The following is a 20,451-nucleotide window of genomic DNA, read 5'->3' on the forward strand; positions in this document are numbered from 1 at the left end:
CCCACCCACACACACACAGAAATATGCAGGCATATGCATTGTGGTGTAAAGTACTTGTGTAAAAAAATACTTTAAAGTACTACATAAGTAGGTTTTTAGGGTACTTTACTATTTATATTTTTGACTACTTTTACTTCATTACTACATTCCTGAATACATTTTAACTGCCTACATTTTACCTGACACCCAAAAGTACTCATTTTGAGTGCTTAGCAGGACAGGAAAACTGTCCAATTCAGGGATTTATCAAGAACACGTGGTCATCCCTGCGGCCTCTGATCTGGCAGACTCACTAAACACACATGCATCTTTTCTAAAGGATGTCAGAGTGTTGGAGTGGGCCCCGGGTTATCCTTCCTTTTTTTAAACAAGAAAGCTTTGCTTAATATAAGGAATTTTAAATCATTTATACCTTTTCTTTTACTTTTGATACATAAGTATATTTTCAACCGAATACTTTTAGACTTTTACTCAAGTAGTATTTTACTGGGTTACTTTCACTTTTACTTGAGTAACTTTCTATTAAGGTATCTTTACTTTTACTCAAGTATGACAATTGGGTACTTTTTCCACCACTGCGTTAGCAGACTCACACACACACACACACACACACACACACACACACACACACACACACACACACATATATAGATACATGCAGATGAAGAAAGAGTGTTATTACAACAGCACAAGGAAGGTAGAGCTTTCAGGTTGGTTGCCAATATAAATTCTCTCTTTGAATGTTGAGCTTTGAACAATGATGCTTCTGAATATCGATGTTGAGGTTGTCCAGTGTCCAGACTGATGTGGTTTTATAATGCTCATGTACTGGAAGCCCGAGAGAACCCTTTTTTATCAAGCAGTTGTTTTTGTTTCGTTTAGATCAGTGACCTGGTGGCTGAGGACGGCGGTAAGAAAGACACAATGGTGGACGTGGTGTTTAAAAAGGCCTTGAAGGAGTTCCGCCTCAACATCTTCAACTCCTACTCTACTGCTCTAGCGGTTAGTACAGTAGTGCAACCCTGAATCCCAGGCTCCCTAATACCGTTGTAACTACTAGTCATGTAAATACATGGTAACTACTTTACAGTAGTGTCCTTAATGCCTATGTATTTACATGGCAGTAGTTACATGGTAACTACTTTACAGTAGTGTCCTTAATGCCTATGTATTTACATGGCAGTAGTTACATGGTAACTACTTTACAGTAGTGTCCTTAATGCCTATGTATTTAAATGGCAGTAGTTACATGGTAACTACTTTACAGTAGTGTCCTTAATGCCTATGTATTTACATGGCAGTAGTTAGCATCATGATTTTGATGTAACCCTCTGTGTTCTCCAGATGGATGATGGGAAGAGTATCCGCTATAAGGACCTGTACGCCCTGTTCGAGCAGATCCTGGAGAAGACCATGCGCCTGGAGCAGAGGGACTGGAGCGAGTCGCCCGTCAAGGTCTGGGTCAACACCTTCAAGATCTTTCTGGATGAGTTCATGACCGAGTACAAGCCCATGGACAGCACCATCAGCAAGGTACCACCTCCACAAATGACCTTCTGTCTGGTGCAATTGATTGTTATTGCAGCCATTGGCTATGTAGCTAAGCATCACACTGTGTACTGTATGCAGTCTGAGCTAAAACCATGTATGCAGTTATATTGGTAGATGAAACCGTGGTTTAGGTGGGCTAGCAGTAATGTTGGTAGATGAAACCGTGGTTTAGGTGGGCTAGCAGTAATGTTGGTAGATGAAACCGTGGTTAAGGTAGGCTAGCAGTAATGCTGGTAGATGAAACCGTGGTTTAGGTGGGCTAGCAGTAATGTTGGTAGATGAAACCGTGGTTTAGGTAGGCTAGCAGTAATGTTGGTAGATGAAACCGTGGTTAAGGTAGGCTAGCAGTAATGCTGGTAGATGAAACCGTGGTTTAGGTGGGCTAGCAGTAATGTTGGTAGATGAAACCATGGTTTAGGTGGGCTAGCAGTGATGTTGGTAGATGAAACCATGGTTTAGGTGGGCTAGCAGTGATGTTGGTAGATGAAACCGTGGTTTAGGTAGGCTAGCAGTAATGCTGGTAGATGAAACCATGGTTTAGGTGGGCTAGCAGTGATGTTGGTAGATGAAACCATGGTTTAGGTAGGCTAGCAGTAATGCTGGTAGATGAAACCATGGTTTAGGTGGGCTAGCAGTAATGCTGGTAGATGAAACCATGGTTTAGGTAGGCTAGCAGTGATGTTGGTAGATGAAACCGTGGTTTAGGTGGGCTAGCAGTAATGTTGGTAGATGAAACCATGGTTTAGGTTAGCAGTAATGTTGGTAGATGAAACCATGGTTTAGGTGGGTAATGTTGTTGGTAGATGAAACCATGGTTTAGGTGGGCTAGCAGTGATGTTGGTAGATGAAACCATGGTTTAGGTGGGCTAGCAGTGATGTTGGTAGATGAAACCGTGGTTTAGGTAGGCTAGCAGTAATGCTGGTAGATGAAACCATGGTTTAGGTGGGCTAGCAGTGATGTTGGTAGATGAAACCATGGTTTAGGTAGGCTAGCAGTAATGCTGGTAGATGAAACCATGGTTTAGGTGGGCTAGCAGTAATGCTGGTAGATGAAACCATGGTTTAGGTGGGCTAGCAGTAATGTTGGTAGATGAAACCGTGGTTAAGGTAGGCTAGCAGTAATGCTGGTAGATGAAACCGTGGTTAAGGTAGGCTAGCAGTAATGCTGGTAGATGAAACCGTGGTTAAGGTAGGCTAGCAGTAATGCTGGTAGATGAAACCATGGTTTAGGTGGGCTAGCAGTAATGCTGGTAGATGAAACCATGGTTTAGGTGGGCTAGCAGTAATGCTGGTAGATGAAACCGTGGTTAAGGTAGGCTAGCAGTAATGCTGGTAGATGAAACCATGGTTTAGGTGGGCTAGCAGTGATGTTGGTAGATGAAACCATGGTTTAGGTGGGCTAGCAGTGATGTTGGTAGATGAAACCGTGGTTTAGGTGGGTTAGCAGTAATATTGGTAGCTGAAGCCGTGGTGTGTGTGTGTGTGTGTGTGTGTGTGTGTGTGTGTGTGTGTGTGTGTGTGTGTGGTCAGGTACAGCATTGCTCCAGTGGCCTGGTTAGCTACTGGTGCTAACCACTTCCAACACCCAGGTGGCTAATTCAAACACTACTGGTCACATGAAGCCCTTGGCTACTATACTAAGCCCTTCTAAAAGAGAGTGTCCACTGGAAAAGAGCATTGTGGTCTTTACGATCTTAGTAATTGGTAAACTACCAGGGTATGACAGTATTTGTTGTAGTTTTTGGAGCTCTGTTATATTTGGTTGTCTTTCCCAGCAGGTCCCCAAAACCGAGCGAAAGAAGAGGAGGAAAAAGGATGCCGACATTGTGAGTGCCTGCTCTTTCTGTTTTTTAAAACTAGTAGTCAACCATTTTGGTATGAGACTGAAGCCAGACTGATCTTAAAGGTATAGTCAGTGGGGGCCTCCCGAGTGGCGCAGTGGTCTAAGGCACTACATCACAGTGCTCGCTGTGCCACTAGAGATTCTGGGATCGAGTCCAGACTCTGTCGCACCCGGCCGCGACCGGGAGACCCATGGGGTGGCGCACAATTAGCCCAGCGTCGTCCGGGTTAGGGGAGGGTTTGGCCGGCAGGGATGTCCTTGTCCCATCGCGCTCTAGCGTCTCCTATGGCGGGCCGGGCGCAGGGCACGCTGACACGGTCACCAGTGTCTCCTATGGCGGGCCGGGCGCAGGGCACGCTGACACGGTCACCAGGTGGTCACCAGGTGTCTCCTATGGCGGGCTGTGCACGGTCACCAGGTGTACGGGTGTGACACGGTCACCACCTATGGTGGGCTGGGTGCAGGGCACGCTGACACGGTCACCAGGTGTCTCCTATGGTGGGCTGGGCGCAGGGCACGTGACACGGTCACCAGGTGTCTCCTATTGCGGGCTGGCAGGGGGCCGGGTCACCAGGTGTATGGTGGGCTGGGCGGCACGCTGACACGGTCACCAGGTGTCTCCTATGGCGGGCTGGGCGCAGGGCACGCTGACACGGTCACCAGGTGTCTCCTATGGCGGGCTGGGCGCAGGGCACGCTGACACGGTCACCAGGTGTCTCCTATGGCGGGCTGGGCGCAGGGCACGCTGACACGGTCACCAGGTGTCTCCTATGGCGGGCTGGGCGCAGGGCACGCTGACACGGTCACCAGGTGTCTCCTATGGTGGGCTGGGCGCAGGGCACGCTGACACGGTCACCAGGTGTCTCCTATGGCGGGCTGGGCGCAGGGCACGCTGACACGGTCACCAGGTGTCTCTGTGGGCTTAGGGCACGCTGACACGGTCACCAATGGTGGGCTGGGTGCAAACTACCAGTGTCTCCTATGGCGGGCCGGGCGCAGGGCATGACAGTCATTTGGCGGGCTGGGTGCAGGGCTCTGGTCACCAGGTGTCTCCTATGGTGGGCTGGGCGCAGGGCACGCTGACACGGTCACCAGGTGTCTCCTATGGTGGGCCGGGCGCAGGGCACGCTGACACGGTCACCAGGTGTCTCCTATGGCGGGCCGGGCGCAGGGCACGCTGACACGGTCACCAGGTGTCTCCTATGGTGGGCTGGGTGCAGGGCACGCTGACACGGTCACCAGGTGTCTCCTATGGTGGGCCGGGCGCAGGGCACGCTGACACGGTCACCAGGTGTCTCCTATGGCGGGCCGGGCGCAGGGCATGCTGACACGGTCACCAGGTGTCTCCTATGGTGGGCTGGGCGCAGGGCACGCTGACACGGCCAGGTGTCTCCTAAAGGTATAGTCAGTGGCGGGCTGGGGGCCGGTCACCAGGTGTCTCCTATGGCGGGCTGGGCGCAGGGCACGCACTGCACGGTCACCAGGTGTCTCCTGGCGGGCTGCAGGGCACGCCACGGTCACCAGGTGTCTGGGATGGCGGGCTGGGCGCAGGGCTCTGCTGCACCCACGGTCACCAGGTGTCTCCTATGGCGGGCTGGGCGCAGGGCACGCTGACACGGTCACCAGGTGTCTCCTATGGTTGGGCTGGGCGCAGGGCACGCTGACACGGTCACCAGGTGTCTCCTATGGTGGGCTGGCGCAGGGCACGCTCACGGTCACCAGGTGTCTCCTATGGTGGGCTGGGCGCAGGGCACGCTGACACGGACACGGTCAGGTCACCAGGTGTCTCCTATGGTGGGCCGGGCGCAGGGCACGCTGTCCCATCAGGTGTCTCCTATGGAGGTCTGCTCTCACCAGGTGTCTCCTATGGTGGGCTGGGCGCAGGGCACGCTGACACGGTCACCAGGTGTCTCCTATGGTGGGCTGGGTGCAGGGCACGCTGACACGGTCACCAGGTGTCTCCTCCAACACATTGGTGCGGCTGGCTTCCAGGTTAAATGGGGTAAAAAGGGGTAAAAAAAACAAAAACATAATCATTTGTTTTTTTTTGACAATTAAATTTTAAAAAATGGTTTAGTCAGTGATGCAAGTAAACAGAAATATCGGGGCAATTTCCGCAACAACTAAGAGCATTGAAGCACGAGGCGAAAGTTCTCCGCTGTTTTGTTCCCGCAGCTATCACACTGTAGCAGATTGAACTGTGGACATGCGCAGATACTCTGAGGTACTCTGATATTCTGTGAGTGCATCGTTTTGCATTGCACTACTATGCAACATCTGCGTTGCTGCTCGTCTCCATTTAAAACATATTAACCGCCTGTCAGCAATGCTTCCATCTGTCCTTTAGAGAAAAAAGGAAATAGGCTAGTAACTAGAATACACAGGAGAGTCAGAGACAATAGAAAGCATTCATGTCAACATAAACTCTCCTTGGCTCTTTTCTCACCTGCTCTCTGCTGCCCCCTACAGGTGGAGGAACACAATGGCCACATCTTCAAGGCCACCCAGTACAGTATCCCCACCTACTGCGAGTACTGCTCCTCTCTCATCTGGATGATGGACAGGGCCTGCGTCTGCAAATGTGAGTACTCGTGCGCACACACACACACAATACAGGCACGCAAGCACACACACACACACACACGTTATTACTGTGCACGTCCTCAGCGGCCCTTTGGCCAAGCCTTGAGCTGTGGCCCCTCCTAACCCCTCCTACTAATCAGATTGTGTTCAACTGGACTCATGTGGTCTGCAGCTCCTTATCCTCCACAGTTTTCTCAAGCAGCAGTCAGAAAGGATGTTTTCTCCTCCCTGGTCAATGTTGCATCTGTCTCTTAGCCCTGTAGTCAGTTAGTTAGCGGCCATAACCTTTTGTTTTTCCTCCCATGTTAACAATGCGGAGGCACTGTCTTTCCGTGGAAAATGGCGCTGACTTGCATTTCTCTGGCTGTGTTTATCCAGTGTGTCGCTACGCCTGCCACAGAAAGTGCTGCCTGAAGTTGACCACCAAATGCAGCAAAAAGGTAAGGCTACCACGACTAGATCAACGTACATTGATATTTATTCGGTAGAAGCTGTGTGTTTGTGTTTGTGTGTGTGTGTGTCTGTGTGTGTGTCCACATGCGCTCCTACATCTCTTTTTGTGTCTGTGTGTGTGTCCACATGCGCTCCTACATCTCTTTTTGTGTCTGTGTGTGTGTCCACATGCGCTCCTACATCTCTTTTTGTGTCTGTGTGTGTGCGCAGTACGACCCAGAGCTGTCGTCCAGGCAGTTTGGGGTGGAGGTGTCCCGTCTGACCAACGAGGAGAGGACAGTGCCTCTGGTGGTGGAGAAGCTCATCAACTACATTGAGATGCACGGCCTCTACACCGAGGGCATCTACAGGAAGTCTGGCTCCACCAATAAGATCAAAGAGCTCAAGCAGGGACTGGACACAGGTACTGTATACATGCTAACAAAGACCAGGGTGAGGCACCTAGTTACACTAATGGCTATTTACAAATGAAAATGTCAACGCTATGGCTAAAGATAACTTCAACCCGGGATGCTTGTTTCATTCTGACATTTTGGCTGTTTGTCCACACAGACGTGAACAACATGAACCTGGATGACTACAACATCCACGTTATCGCTAGTGTCTTCAAGCAGTGGCTCCGGGACTTACCCAATCCGCTGATGACCTTTGAACTATACGAGGAGTTCCTCCGCGCCATGTGTAAATACTCCGACCTTCCTGTCATTTTAATTTCTGATAAATGTGTACTCCTTATGTATGTAGTTCAACATCATTGTTGGACATTGAAAATAACTTCTCTCACTGACCTACAACAGGATATTTTATTTCAGATGAATATATCAAAAACCGATTCAAAACGCCATGAAAAATGTCATCAATATGTTTGGTGGTGAATATGTTTTACAGGCCTGCAGGACAAGAAGGAGGTGATTCGAGGGGTCTACTCTATTATCGACCAGCTCAGTAGAACTCACCTCAACACTCTGGAACGGCTCTTCTTCCACCTAGTTAGGTAACAGACGTTCTCCTCCCTCTATTGCACTAGTATCTGCTGTAGCATTTGTTCGTCACGTCAAATCAAAAGGGAAATGCCAGAGAGAAGATTTGTCCAATAACAGAACATTTCTGTAATGTCTGAACTCTTAAGCCTGTCACCTTTAGTAAGAAGTTGGAACCAAACTTCACACATGTATTATACTGCAGTGCCTTCACAAATGATTCATACCCTTTGACTTATTGCACATTTTGTTGTTACAGCCTGAATTCAAAATGGTTGAAATATTTTTTTTCCCCTCATCCATCTACACACACTACCCCATAATGAAAAAGTGAAAACATGTTTTTATTTTTTTATTTTAGCAAATGTATTGAAAATGAAATACAGAAATATGTCATTTACATACAGGACCAGTCAAAAATTGGACACACCTACTCATTCAAAGGTTTTCTTTATTTTTACTATTTTCTCAGTTGTAGAATAATAGTGAAGACATCCAAACGATTAAATAACACATATGGAATCATGTAATAACCAAAAAAGTGTTAAACAAATCAAAATATATTTCTATTTTAGATTCTTCGAAGTAATCACCCTTTGCCTTGATGACAGCTTTGCACACTCTTGGCCTTCTCTCAGCCAGGTTCATGAGGTAGTCACCTGGAATGCTTTTCCAACAGTCTTGAAGGAGTTCCCACATATGCTGAGCACTTGTTGGCTGCTTTTTATTCACTCTGCGGTCCAAATCATCCCAAACCATCTCAATTGGGTTGAGGTTGGGTGATTGTGGAGGCCAGATAATCTGATGCAGCACTCCATCACTATCCTTCTTAGTCAAATAGCCCTTACACAGTCTGGTGGTGTGTGTTGGGTCATTGTCCTGTTGAAAAGTAAATTATTGTCCCACTAAGCGCAAATCAGAGGGGATGACATCGCTTCAGAATGCTGTGGTAGACATGCTGGCTAAGTGTGCCTTGAATTCTAAATAAATCACTGACAGAGTCACCAGCAAAGCACCCCCACAGCATCACACCTCCTCCTCCATGCTTCACGGTGGGAACCACACATGCGGAGATCATCCGTTCACCTACTCTGCATCTCACAAAGACACGGCGGTTGGAAGCAAAAATTGAACATTTGGACTCATCAGACCAAAGGACAGATTTCCAACAGTCTAATGTCCATTGCTTGTGTTTCTTGGCCCAAGCAAGTCTCTTCTTATTATTGGTGTCCTTTTAGTAGTGGTTTCTTTGCAGCAATTCGACCATGGAGGCCTGATTCACACAGTCTCCTCTGAACAGTTGATGTTGAGATGTGTCTGTTACTTTAACTCTGTGAAGCATTTATTTGGGCTGCAATCTGTGGTGCAGTTAACTTTAATGAAGTTATTCTCTGCAGCAGAGGTAACTCTGGGTCTTCCTTTCCTGTGGTGGTCCTCATGAGAGCCAGTTTCATCATAGCGCTTGATGGTTTTTGTGACTGCACTTGAAGAAACGTTCAAAGTTCTTGACATTTTCTGTATTTTTTATTTATTTTTTATTTCACCTTTGAGAACCAAGTTCTCGTTTGCAACTGCGACCTGGCCAAGATAAAGCAAAGCAATGCAACAAAAAACAACAAGACAGAGTTACACGTGGGATAAACAAAAGTACAGTCAATAACACAATATGTGCAAGTAGAAATACTGGTGTGCAAAAGAGTAAAAAAAGTCAATAAAACAATATGGAGATGAGGTAGGTAGTTGGATGGGCTATTTACAGATGGGCTATGTACAGCTGCTGCGATCGGTTAGCTGCTCAGATAGCTGATGCTTAAAGTTATTGAGGGAGATGTGTCTCCAACTTCAGTGATTTTTGCAATTCGTTCCAGTCATTGGCAGTAGAGAACTGGAAGGAAAGGCGACCAAAGGAGGCTTTGGAGGTGACCAGAGAAATATACCTGCTGGAGAGCGTGCTATGGAGGGTGTGTTATGGTGACCAGAGAGCTGAGATAAGGCAGGGCTTTACCTAGCAAAGACTTATAGATGACCAGGAGCCAGTGGGTCTGGCGGCGAATATGCAGCGGGGGCCAGCCGACGAGAGCATACAGGTCGCAGTGGTGGGTGGTATATGGGGCTTTGGTGACCAAACGGATGGCACTGTGATAGACTGTATTGACTGACGTTCATGTCTTAAAGTAATGGTGGACTGTCGTTTCTCTTTGCTTATTTGAGTTGTTCTTGCCATAATATGGACTTAGCCCTATTTGGTAAAATACTATCTTCTGTATACCACCCCTGCCTTATCACAACACAACTGATTGACTCGCATTAAGAAGGAAATAAATTCCACAAATGAACTTTTAACAAGACACACCTGTTAATTAAAATGAATGTGTTTTCAGGCTTGCAGGACAAGAAGGTTGAGAGAATGCCAAGAGTGTGCAAAGCTGTCATCAAGGCAAAGGGTGGCTACTTTGAAAAATCTCAAACATATTTTTCATTTATTTAACACTTTTTGGTTACTACATGATTCCATTTGCTATTTCATAGTGTTGATGTCTTCACCATTATTCTACAATGTAGAAAATAGTAAAAAATCAAGAAAAACCCTTGAATGAGTAAGTATATCCAAACTTTCGACTGGTACTGTAAGTATTCACACCCCTGAGTGTTAGAATCACCTTTGGCAGAGATTACAGCTGTGAGTCTTTCTGGGTAAGTCTCTTAAGAGCTTTGCACGCCAGGATTGTACAATATTCTTCAAGCGCTGTCTAGCTGGTTGTTGATCTCTACTAGACAGCCATTTTCAAGTCTTTCCATTAGATTTCCAGACTATTGTACGTCTGTAACTATAACCAGGCCACTCAGGAACATTCAATGTCAATCTTGGTAAAAGCAACTCGTGTATATTTGTTTTTTAGGTTATTGTACTGAAAAGGACATTTTTCTCCCAGTGTCTGTTTGTTGGAAAGCAGACTGAACCAGGTTTTCCTCCAAGGTTTTGCCTGTGTTAAGCTCTATTCCATGTATTTGTATTATTTTGAAACTCTCTAGTCCTTGTCGATGAAAAGCATCCCCATAATATGATGCAGCCAACACCATGCTTGAAAATATAAAGAGTGGTGCCTTATTGCGAACAGGATGCATGTCTTATTCTGTACATCCTTCTGTTCCCTCCTGTCATTTAGGTTAGTATTGTGGAGGAACTACAATGTTGTTGATCCATCTTCCGTTTTCTCTCTTCACAGCTATTAAACTCTATAACTGTTTTAAAATCACCGTTGGCCTCATGGTGAAATCCCAGGGTGGTTTCCTTCCTCTCCGGCAACTGTAATAGGAAGGAGTGTATTGATACATACACCACCCAAAGTGTAGCTAATAACTTCACCAGGCTCAAAGGGATATTCAATGTCTGCTTTTGTTTTGTTTTACCCATCTATCAATAGGGGCCCTTCTTTGTGAGGCATTGGAAAACATCTCTGGTCTTTTCATTGAATCATTGTTTCAAATTCACTGCTCAACTGAGGGACCTTAAAGATAATTGTATGTGTGGGGTACAGAGATGAGGGACCTTAAAGATAATTGTATGTGTGGGGTACAGAGATGAGGGACCTTAAAGATAATTGTATGTGTGGGGTACAGAGATGAGGGACCTTAAAGATAATTGTATGTGTGGGGTACAGAGATGAGGGACCTTAAAGATAATTGTATATGTGGGGTACAGAGATGAGGTAGTCATTCAACCATCATGTTAAACACTATTATTACACACAGACTCCATGCAACTTATTATTTTTCTCCTGCATTTATTTATGCTTACCATAACAAAGGGGTTTAATAGTTATTAACTCAAAAATGTTCAGCTTTTTATTTTTAACACATTTTTAAAAAAAAGAAAATCGATGTAAAAACATAATTCCACTTTGACATTATGGGGTATTGTGTGTAGGCCAGTGACTCAAAATCTCAATTCATATCTCATTTTAAATTCAGGCTATAAACCAACAGCATGTGGAACAAGTCAAGAGGTGTTATGAATACTTTCTGAAGGCACTGTTTTTGTTTGGTGTATTCTCCAGGATCGCAGGGCAGGAGGACACCAACCGTATGTCGGCCAACGCCATAGCCATCGTCTTCGCCCCCTGCATCCTCCGCTGCCCCGACACCATCGACCCCCTGCAGAGTGTCCAGGACATCGGCAAGACCACAGCGTGAGACCACAATCCTACTGCTGCTAATATAGTATCCTACTACTGCTGCGAATATAGTATCCTACTGCTGCTAATATAGTATCCTACTGCTGCTAATATAGTATCCTACTAGTGCTGCTAATATAGTATCCTACTACTGCTGCTACTATAGTATCCTACTACTGCTGCTACTATAGTATCCTACTACTGCTGCTACTATAGTATCCTACTACTGCTGCTACTATAGTATCCTGCTGCTGCTACTATAGTATCCTGCTGCTGCTACTATAGTATCCTACTGCTGCTACTATAGTATCTTACTGCTGCTACTATAGTATCTTACTGCTGCTAATATAGTATCCTACTGCTGCTACTATAGTATCTTACTACTGCTAATATAGTATCCTACTACTTCTACTATAGTATCATACTACTGCTACTATAGTATCCTACTACTGCTACTATAGTATCCTACTACTGCTACTATAGTATCCTGCTGCTGCTGCTATAGTATCCTGCTGCTTCTGCTGTAGTATCCTGCTGCTTCTGCTGTAGTATCCTGCTGCTGCTATAGTATCCTGCTGCTGCTACTATAGTATCCTGCTGCTGCTACTATAGTATCCTGCTGCTGCTATAGTATCCTGCTGCTGCTACTATAGTATCCTGCTGCTGCTACTATAGTATCCTGCTGCTGCTACTATAGTATCCTGCTGCTTCTGCTGTAGTATCCTGCTGCTGCTGCTATAGTATCCTGCTGCTGCTGTTATAGTATCCTGCTGCTGCTTCTGCTGTAGTATCCTGCTGCTGCTGCTATAGTATCCTACTGCTGCTGCTATAGTATCCTGCTGCTGCTGCTATAGTATCCTGCTGCTGCTGTTATAGTATCCTGCTGCTGCTGCTATAGTATCCTGCTGCTGCTGCTATAGTATCCTGCTGCTGCTATAGTATCCTGCTGCTGCTGCTATAGTATCCTGCTGCTGCTGTTATAGTATCCTGCTGCTGCTGCTATAGTATCCTGCTGCTGCTGCTGCTGCTGCTGCTATAGTATCATGCTGCTGCTGTTATAGTATCCTGCTGCTGCTGCTATAGTATCCTACTGCTGCTGCTATAGTATCCTGCTGCTACTATAGTATCCTGCTGCTACTATAGTATCCTACTGCTGCTGCTATAGTATCCTGCTGCTGCTGCTGCTATAGTATCCTGCTGCTGCTGCTGTTATAGTATCCTGCTGCTGCTGTTATAGTATCCTGCTGCTGCTGTTATAGTATCCTGCTGCTGTTATAGTATCCTGCTGCTGCTGCTATAGTATCCTGCTGCTGCTGCTATAGTATCCTGCTGCTGCTGTTATAGTATCCTGCTGCTGCTGTTATAGTATCCTGCTGCTACTATAGTATCCTGCTGCTACTATAGTATCCTGCTGCTGCTATAGTATCATGCTGCTACTATAGTTGTCTACTGTTGCTACTAGAGTTGTCTACTGTTGCTACTACTATAGTTGTCTACTGTTGCTACTATAGTATCCTACTGCTGCTACTATAGTTGTCTACTGCTGCTATAGTATCCTGCTGCTGCTGCTACTATAGTATCCTGCTGCTGCTACTATAGTATCCTACTGCTGCTACTATAGTTGTCTACTGCTGCTATAGTATCCTGCTGCTGCTGCTACTATAGTATCCTGCTGCTGCTATAGTATCCTGCTGCTGCTACTATAGTATCCTGCTGCTGCTACTATAGTATCCTGCTGCTGCTACTATAGTATCCTGCTGCTGCTGCTGTAGTATCCTACTGCTGCTGCTGTAGTATCCTACTGCTGCTGCTGTAGTATCCTACTGCTGCTGCTGTAGTATCCTACTGCTGCTGCTACTATAGTATCCTGCTGCTGCTACTATAGTATCCTGCTGCTGCTACTATAGTATCCTGCTGCTGCTACTATAGTATCCTGCTGCTGCTACTATATGATTACATAGATGTAGTACTAGACTGCAATGTGACCATGGCTCTTCCTGTTCTAGGTGTGTGGAGCTCATCATCGGAGAGCAGATGAATAAGTACTGCGCCCGGCTAAAGGACATCAACAGTCTGGAGTTTGCCGAGAACAAAGCCAAGTGCAGATTGACCCTCATTCGGCGATCAATGGTAAAAGTCAAGAGTTATAGCTGTTCATCACCACTATCCACAGACCGTATTTGACAAGACATCAACTCCCATCAACTAGCTAACCTATCCTGTTAAAACACTGTTCTTAAATTAAACCCCCCAACTAGCTAACTTATCCTGTTAAAACACCCTTCTTAAGTCAGCCTACCTTGAACCACCTCCTCTTCACACTAACTCTGTTTTCTCCCATTTTAATCCTGTCATTCCCCTTCCTGTCTTTCCTTCCTAATCCAGAAACCTGTACTAATTGCTGTTAGATTTATGACCATGTCTCGCAGTACTGTCCCGGTATGTATCCACTCACTGTTACCAAGCCCAGGCTCGCCTAATCATAGTCAGCTGTCAGCTATTTTGTTGTGGCATTGATCACTGCTCACCGTGCCCACCTTGTCCTAATGCCGAGGTCTGCCCGGTGTCCTCCATCCTCACAACATGGCACCACCTCACTTTGTCCATGTCTGGCTGACCTATCTCTCACTTTCTTTCTCTCTGCTCTCTGGCTCTCCTCTCTCAATCCATCTCTCGCTCCCTCTCTTGATCCCTCTCTCGCCCCCTCTCTCTCCTCTCTCGCTTTTTCCTCTCTCTCCTCTCTCGCTTTTTCCTCTCTCTCCTCTCTCGCTTGTTCCTCTCTCTCCTCTCTCGCTTTTTCCTCTCTCTCCTCTCTCGCTTTTCCTCTCTCTCCTCTCTCGCTTGTTCCTCTCTCTCCTCTCTCGCTTTTTCCTCTCTCTCCTCTCTCGCTTTTTCCTCTCTCTCCTCTCTCGCTTGTTCCTCTCTCTCCTCTCTCGCTTTTTCCTCTCTCTCCTCTCTCGCTTTTTCCTCTCTCTCCTCTCTCGCTTTTTCCTCTCTCTCCTCTCTCGCTTTTTCCTCTCTCTCCTCTCTCGCTTTTTCCTCTCTCTCCTCTCTCGCTTTTCCTCTCTCTCCTCTCTCGCTTTTTCCTCTCTCTCCTCTCTCGCTTTTTCCTCTCTCTCCTCTCTCGCTCTTTTCCTCTCTCTCTCCTCTCTCGCTTTTCCTCTCTCTCCTCTCTCGCTTTTTCCTCTCTCCTCTCTCGCTTTTTCCTCTCTCTCCTCTCTCGCTTTTTCCTCTCTCTCCTCTCTCGCTTTTTCCTCTCTCTCCTCTCTTGCTTTTTCCTCTCTCTCCTCTCTTTTTCCTCTCTCTCCTCTCTTTTTCCTCTCTCTCCTCTCTTTTTCCTCTCTCTATTGCTTTGTGTGAGCCTGACTGTATAATATAACGGTGTCTTGTGGATGAAAGTTCAAAACATTGACCTACTGTAAGTTAATCATGCAGATGTTTGTTCATTAGATTTTGACTATGCTGTACTCTGACAGGATTTTCTGTATTTGACAGTGATCCAACTCAAATACGTTATAATGATTTCATAACCTATAGTTCCATATTTTAATGACATATTTTATGTTTGTCATTGTCTGGTTCACTCAATGTTTACTATCTACTAAACCCACGTTGGGTTGTTATTTTTATTGTATTTGTAAGTTTATAGAGTATATTGTATAAAGTGTATCATCACATTAATCAGTTTCATCCTAAAATACACATTTGAGAAATGTGATTGTTTACTCCATTTCCTCCTGACCTTGTGGTCAAAATTTGGGAAATGATGTCCTACACTAGATGACTTATTATGTAATATAACCTATTCATAATAGAATTTCTTAGATTTTTCTGCCTCTTGTCCCATGATCCAATCAAAGATTGTCCCAATTACATGTGCTGTAGACCATAGCAGCTCTTTGGTATTAAAGCAATTCCAGGAGAAATGTCCTGGTGTATCATCACATGGTAGCATTATGGAGGACTTTGTAAGAGGTTAGGGACCATATACTGTCCAGTGTCTTTGGCCTCATTTTCACTTTTATATTCTCTTTTGCTTCTCAATTGTTTGTACCACGCAGCCAAACGCAGGCAAAAAGGTAACCCATGCTGCACAGCATCCAACATGATTTTGCGATTGGGTATCTGCTGTGACTGCTGGTTGCTAGACTGCATGTGTGGGGAGCATGAGTCTTGGGGTCGTTATGGGTTTAAAAGGCGAACTATGAAACATTGATGTTTCAAGTATTACAAAGTGTTATTTTTGCATGTGCCGTCAAAGTAACTTGGTGGAAGGGCCCTCCTAGGTAGTAGGAGTAACGGCTGCTGGCTATACAACCTGAAATAGAATTCGCTGCCAGACGCTGTTATTTTCCCTGCTTTGCTATTCTTGTCATGAATCAGGACAATCCTACACCAGGACAAACGCTGGCATTAGCCTAAGCTAACACTAACTTCTCCCTGACTGACTGTTTTGTGCTTTGTTTCGCAGGGCAAGGGCCACGTACGGCGGTTCAGCTACCACACGCCCTCGCCCCCGGTTAGCCCACGCCTGCCGTCCGTGACGGCTGCAGTGATGCAGGAGAGCGGCGGTGAGGAGGTGGGGGCGGGGAAGGAGCCTGAGGTATCGGAGCACCAGCAGTTGGCCATGCAGCAGGAGGAGAGGGTGCTGACGGAGCAGATCGAGAGCCTGCAGAAAGAGAAGTACCTTATAGCATTATACCTACAGTAGCATTTAGGGGGCGCCCTCAGTCAATGTGCAACGAAAAGCATGTTATAAAATAAATGTAGAAATACAGTATTATACCTTTACCTACAGGATATTTGAGGAATATTAAATGAATGGCAAAGTGTATCTAAAATTAGGAAAATGAATGACTAAAACTGTCAGTGTGTTTTCCTTCTGCATTGACCTCACCATGTTTGTCACCCCAGGGAGGAGCTAACCTTTGAGATGCTGACTTTGGAGCAGCGAGCATCAGACGATGAGACCCTGGAGTCGGAGGCGTCCATCGGCACGGCCGACAGCTCTGAGAACCTCAACGTGGACTCTGAAGGAGCCACCTCCGACTTCTCCGGTATGCCATGATATTAAACAGTACCATGGTCAACCTGTTTGGAAAATGCTTGTTAAAACTTGTGGTCATATTTTAAGTTTCTCTCTACAATTCTGTGTAGCAAAAAGAGACATGAGTAAAACATTTGTTTATTTAGTTGAAGCATATAGTTTTCTACTGCTGCTACTATAGTATCCTGCATCATGGTCTGACCGCTGACCTTTTTAGGTCCCTCAGAGAGAGAACCCACGCTGACCCCCGTCGCTCGAACCAAGAGGTCAGAGGGGAAGAGCCACCGACGCCGCAACCTACGCAGGCAACCAGACTCCCAGGACTCAGTGGACTCCTGTTCTACCATCTCCTCCCTCTCTTCCTCCTCCCACTTCCACCCGTCCTCTTCCTCCTCTGTGGCCACAGCTCGCCACTTTCGCTACCGCTCAAAGTCGCCCTCTTCTGGCTCTGGCTCTGGCTCTGCCCAGGGCTTGTACCTGCCCCAGCCTCCCCACCGCGACATCTTGGACTGTCCCCCCCCGGCCAAACAGGAGGGGGCATTCGAAGAGAGGTCACAGTTCACCAGCCGAGGCACCTTCAACCCGGAAAAGGGCAAACAGAAACTGAAAGGATCCAAGAACTCACCCTTGAGGCACTCCCATGACAGTGGGGGCCGCAGCAGGGATCCGCCTGACTTACCCCAGCAGCGGGTTTTGTATGGCAGCAATGAGTTCATGGTATGAAGGACAGTGGGAACACCTCCTTCGTCACAGCCCACTCTCCCTAAGAGCATGCGATCTGACCCCCTTCCTCAAACACTCCAGCTCACCCTTTCTCAGTCCACATCCGCAATGATGCAGAACTGTCCCCCCAAGTGCCATGTACACACTGTGTGTCCACCTCAAAGAGACAGGAGAGGAGGAACCAGTAGAAGGTTGATCTCCTGTGGCCTTAACTGCCAACCGCACTCCCCATGGTCCCTCTGCAGGTCTGGGCCTCCCTCAGCCCAGGGGAGAGGAGACGTGTGGAGCAGGAAGGCAGAGAAAAGGGAATGCTGGGACACTGGGAGAGGACTACTCAGCATCCGGGAGATCTCCCGAGCTGACGTCCCAATGCAAACTAGGAGGTGGAACGAGGCTAGAAGATGGGAAGAAAAAAATAATTAAAAACCTACCGAGCCATTGACTGTGCCGCCGTGTCCATGAACTTGAGATCTCAATCATTGGCTGCTTTAAAGTTTACAGTTAAAAACAATCAATGTAAGCAGTGGTTCCTCTATTATTACAAATGTATTTTTCCCTTAAGCCTATTTAATAAATTTTTAATTTCATGGAAAGTATAAATCTATATAACTATATTATAAAGGTATAAATACTGTACAAAGCCGGAACACCAGTAACTGCTGGGTAGTTGAAGTCAAATATTTATCTTTTTCTTGAGTATCTTGGGCAGAGATGTATGGTATTGGACAAAGGCTGTGTACGTGTGCGTGTTTGAGTGTTAAAGTGTGTGTGTGTGTGTGTGTGTGTGTGTGTGTGTGTGTGTGTGTGTGTGTGTGTGTGTGTGTGAGAGAAGACCACTTCATGTGTTTTTATGTTTGTGCTGCTTCGTTCCTCTCCTGAGGGAACTACGGCCATGAAAGGGACCAAGTTAGCTGGTGTGTATTCTAGCCAAGGGGATCCCAGCTCTGTAAAGAATGTTGGATGTGTAGAAAATCACTGCATTCACAGCTTAACAGCCATACAACAATTAGAATGTACAGTACAATATGTATTGGACAAATACCATTCTCCTTGCTCTGGATACATGTTACCCCCAAATACTTGTCTTCCTGAGATATCAGTGTTGGACTCAATAGCAACCAAACAAGGACATGCACTTTCTTGTCTTCTGTCATTATTCGTAACATTTCTTGTTTTTTTCTGGATGTGTTAGTTTTACATTTTTATTGGGATAGTTTTGTGGCGCTGTCATGTTGGACAGTCAGCTGTTTTTCAGGCAACAGTCAAAAATCCCCTTTCAGTTTAAAACATGCTTTTTGTAACACTAAATCACTATCAGCTATCAGACTCAAATATTTAAAAAATATATATATATTTTTTAAAGGATATTCAAACACCTCACAGTTCTAGTGTTTGAGGGGGAAAGTGTCAAAAGGCCTCATACCTACAGTGTAAGAAAAAGTTGTTAGTTATACAGTACCAGTCAAAAGTTTGGACACACCCACTCATTCAAGGGTTTTTTATTTTTACTATTTTCTACATTGTAGAACAATAGTGAAGACATAAACTATGAAATAACACAGAATCATGTAGTCACCAAAAAAGTGTTAAACAAATCATAATATATTTTAGATTCTTCAAAGTAGCCACCCTTTGCCTTGATGACAGCTTTGCGCACTCTTGGTATTCTCTCAACCTGGAATGCAGTAGTTCGATGAACAGGTGTGCATTTCGATTAACAGGTGTGCCTTGTTAAAAGTTCATTTGTGGAATTTCATTCCTTCTTAAGCCAATCAGTTGTGTTGTGACAAGGGCAGCTCATTATGACAAGAACAGCTCAAATAAGCAAAGAGAAACGATGGTCCATCATTACTTTAAGACATGAAGGTTGGTCAATCCGGAACATTTCAAGAACGTGTTATATCATAGTTTGGATGTCTTCACTATTATTTTACAATGTAGAAAATAGTACAAATAAAAGAACAACCCTGGATGAGTAGGTGTGTCCAGACATTGGTAATGGTACTGTAGTTGTACCAAACAATATTTTTCTTATACTGCATGGTACAGGCATGAGCTTTAATTCAGAGGTTCAAAATCAGATGTGCATTTGTCATACAAGAGGAAGACCTTGGCACAGCTCACACATCGCATACACAAAACATATTATTAATTCAGGTTGATTACACTAGTGCAGTGTACATGATCACCGAGCAGTAGAATAAAGTATTGTTATTAATAAATATAATATATGCCATTTAGCAGATGCTTTTTTCCAAAGTGACTTAGACATTTTACTTATGGGTAGTCCTGTAATTATTATTAATATTGATAATACTTTGATCAATACAGTAATTATTGTAATCAGTTGGAATGGAATATCTCCACCAGATGCGATATGAGTGCTTCACAGACGCTTAATGTTGTCTTATTTGTTCTTCTTTCTCTAACCATAACAGTACACTTCCTGACAAAGATCTAACCATAACAGTACATGTCCTCGTTTATACACTTCCTGACAAAGATCGAACCATAATGGTACATGTCCTACTATACACTTTAAGGCAAAGCTCCAAATAGCTTTGACACTTGCACACTGTCCATTCCAGCCATGTAAGTAGATAACACAGTCCCTCTACCAAAATCCATAGACTTGTACATCAATTATGATACAGAATAATACGTATGTTGGCTGTTGAAAACTATGGTGGCCCGCTGGGGCAGCAGGGTAGCCTAGTGGTTAGAGCGTTGGACTAGTAGCCGAAAGGTTGCAAGTTCGAATCCCCGAGCTGACATGGTACAAATCTGTCGTTCTGCCCCTGAACAGGCAGTTAACCCACTGTTCCTAGGCCGTCATTGAAAATAAGAATTTGTTCTTAACTGACTTGCCTAGTAAAATAAAGGTAAAATAAATTGTAAAAAATTAAAACTGGTCAGTGTGACAGACAAATAGACATGTACACTAAACATATACTGTCTGTCTACTTTCATATTTCATGTGTAGCGAGACACACATCTGCAGTATATTTTCCCATACATATATACATACTTACTTTTGCGTTGCATTAAAATGATCTCAAACTCTAATATCAAACACCTTGATTCATCTGCAAGGAA

The 20,451-nt window shown here is 45.3% G+C and overlaps 1 protein-coding gene and 1 long non-coding RNA gene across 5 annotated transcripts in view; both read left to right on the forward strand.

The window, feature by feature from the left end:
- LOC118374591 (unconventional myosin-IXAa-like) overlaps positions 1-18,490 on the forward strand; it is a 113,019-nt gene extending 94,529 nt beyond the window's left edge. The window contains exons 28-42 of the mRNA XM_052515867.1: positions 883-1,002; positions 1,345-1,533; positions 3,330-3,377; positions 5,864-5,975; positions 6,356-6,417; positions 6,641-6,833; positions 6,983-7,111; positions 7,319-7,424; positions 11,469-11,600; positions 13,592-13,715; positions 13,971-14,024; positions 15,647-15,664; positions 16,057-16,268; positions 16,500-16,642; positions 16,850-18,490. Of these exons, the coding sequence (XP_052371827.1) occupies positions 883-1,002; positions 1,345-1,533; positions 3,330-3,377; positions 5,864-5,975; positions 6,356-6,417; positions 6,641-6,833; positions 6,983-7,111; positions 7,319-7,424; positions 11,469-11,600; positions 13,592-13,715; positions 13,971-14,024; positions 15,647-15,664; positions 16,057-16,268; positions 16,500-16,642; positions 16,850-17,355 (2,148 nt within the window). The 3' untranslated portion in view covers positions 17,356-18,490. The remainder of the gene's footprint in view (positions 1-882; positions 1,003-1,344; positions 1,534-3,329; positions 3,378-5,863; positions 5,976-6,355; positions 6,418-6,640; positions 6,834-6,982; positions 7,112-7,318; positions 7,425-11,468; positions 11,601-13,591; positions 13,716-13,970; positions 14,025-15,646; positions 15,665-16,056; positions 16,269-16,499; positions 16,643-16,849) is intronic.
- Positions 3,490-5,840, forward strand: LOC127928675 (uncharacterized). 4 transcript variants are annotated; one of them, XR_008131769.1, is made up of 5 exons: positions 3,492-3,767; positions 4,009-4,204; positions 4,254-4,302; positions 4,441-4,685; positions 5,252-5,840. It is a non-coding gene; the product is annotated as an uncharacterized LOC127928675 (long non-coding RNA). The 4 variants fall into 4 exon arrangements; XR_008131770.1 differs by having other exon boundaries at positions 3,490-3,767; positions 4,009-4,302; XR_008131772.1 differs by having other exon boundaries at positions 3,491-3,767; positions 4,009-4,302; positions 4,441-4,636.
- Positions 18,491-20,451: the final 1,961 nt, after the last annotated feature.

Source organism: Oncorhynchus keta, unplaced genomic scaffold (assembly GCF_023373465.1).
Source record: "Oncorhynchus keta strain PuntledgeMale-10-30-2019 unplaced genomic scaffold, Oket_V2 Un_scaffold_3208_pilon_pilon, whole genome shotgun sequence".
NCBI lineage: Eukaryota > Metazoa > Chordata > Actinopteri > Salmoniformes > Salmonidae > Oncorhynchus > Oncorhynchus keta.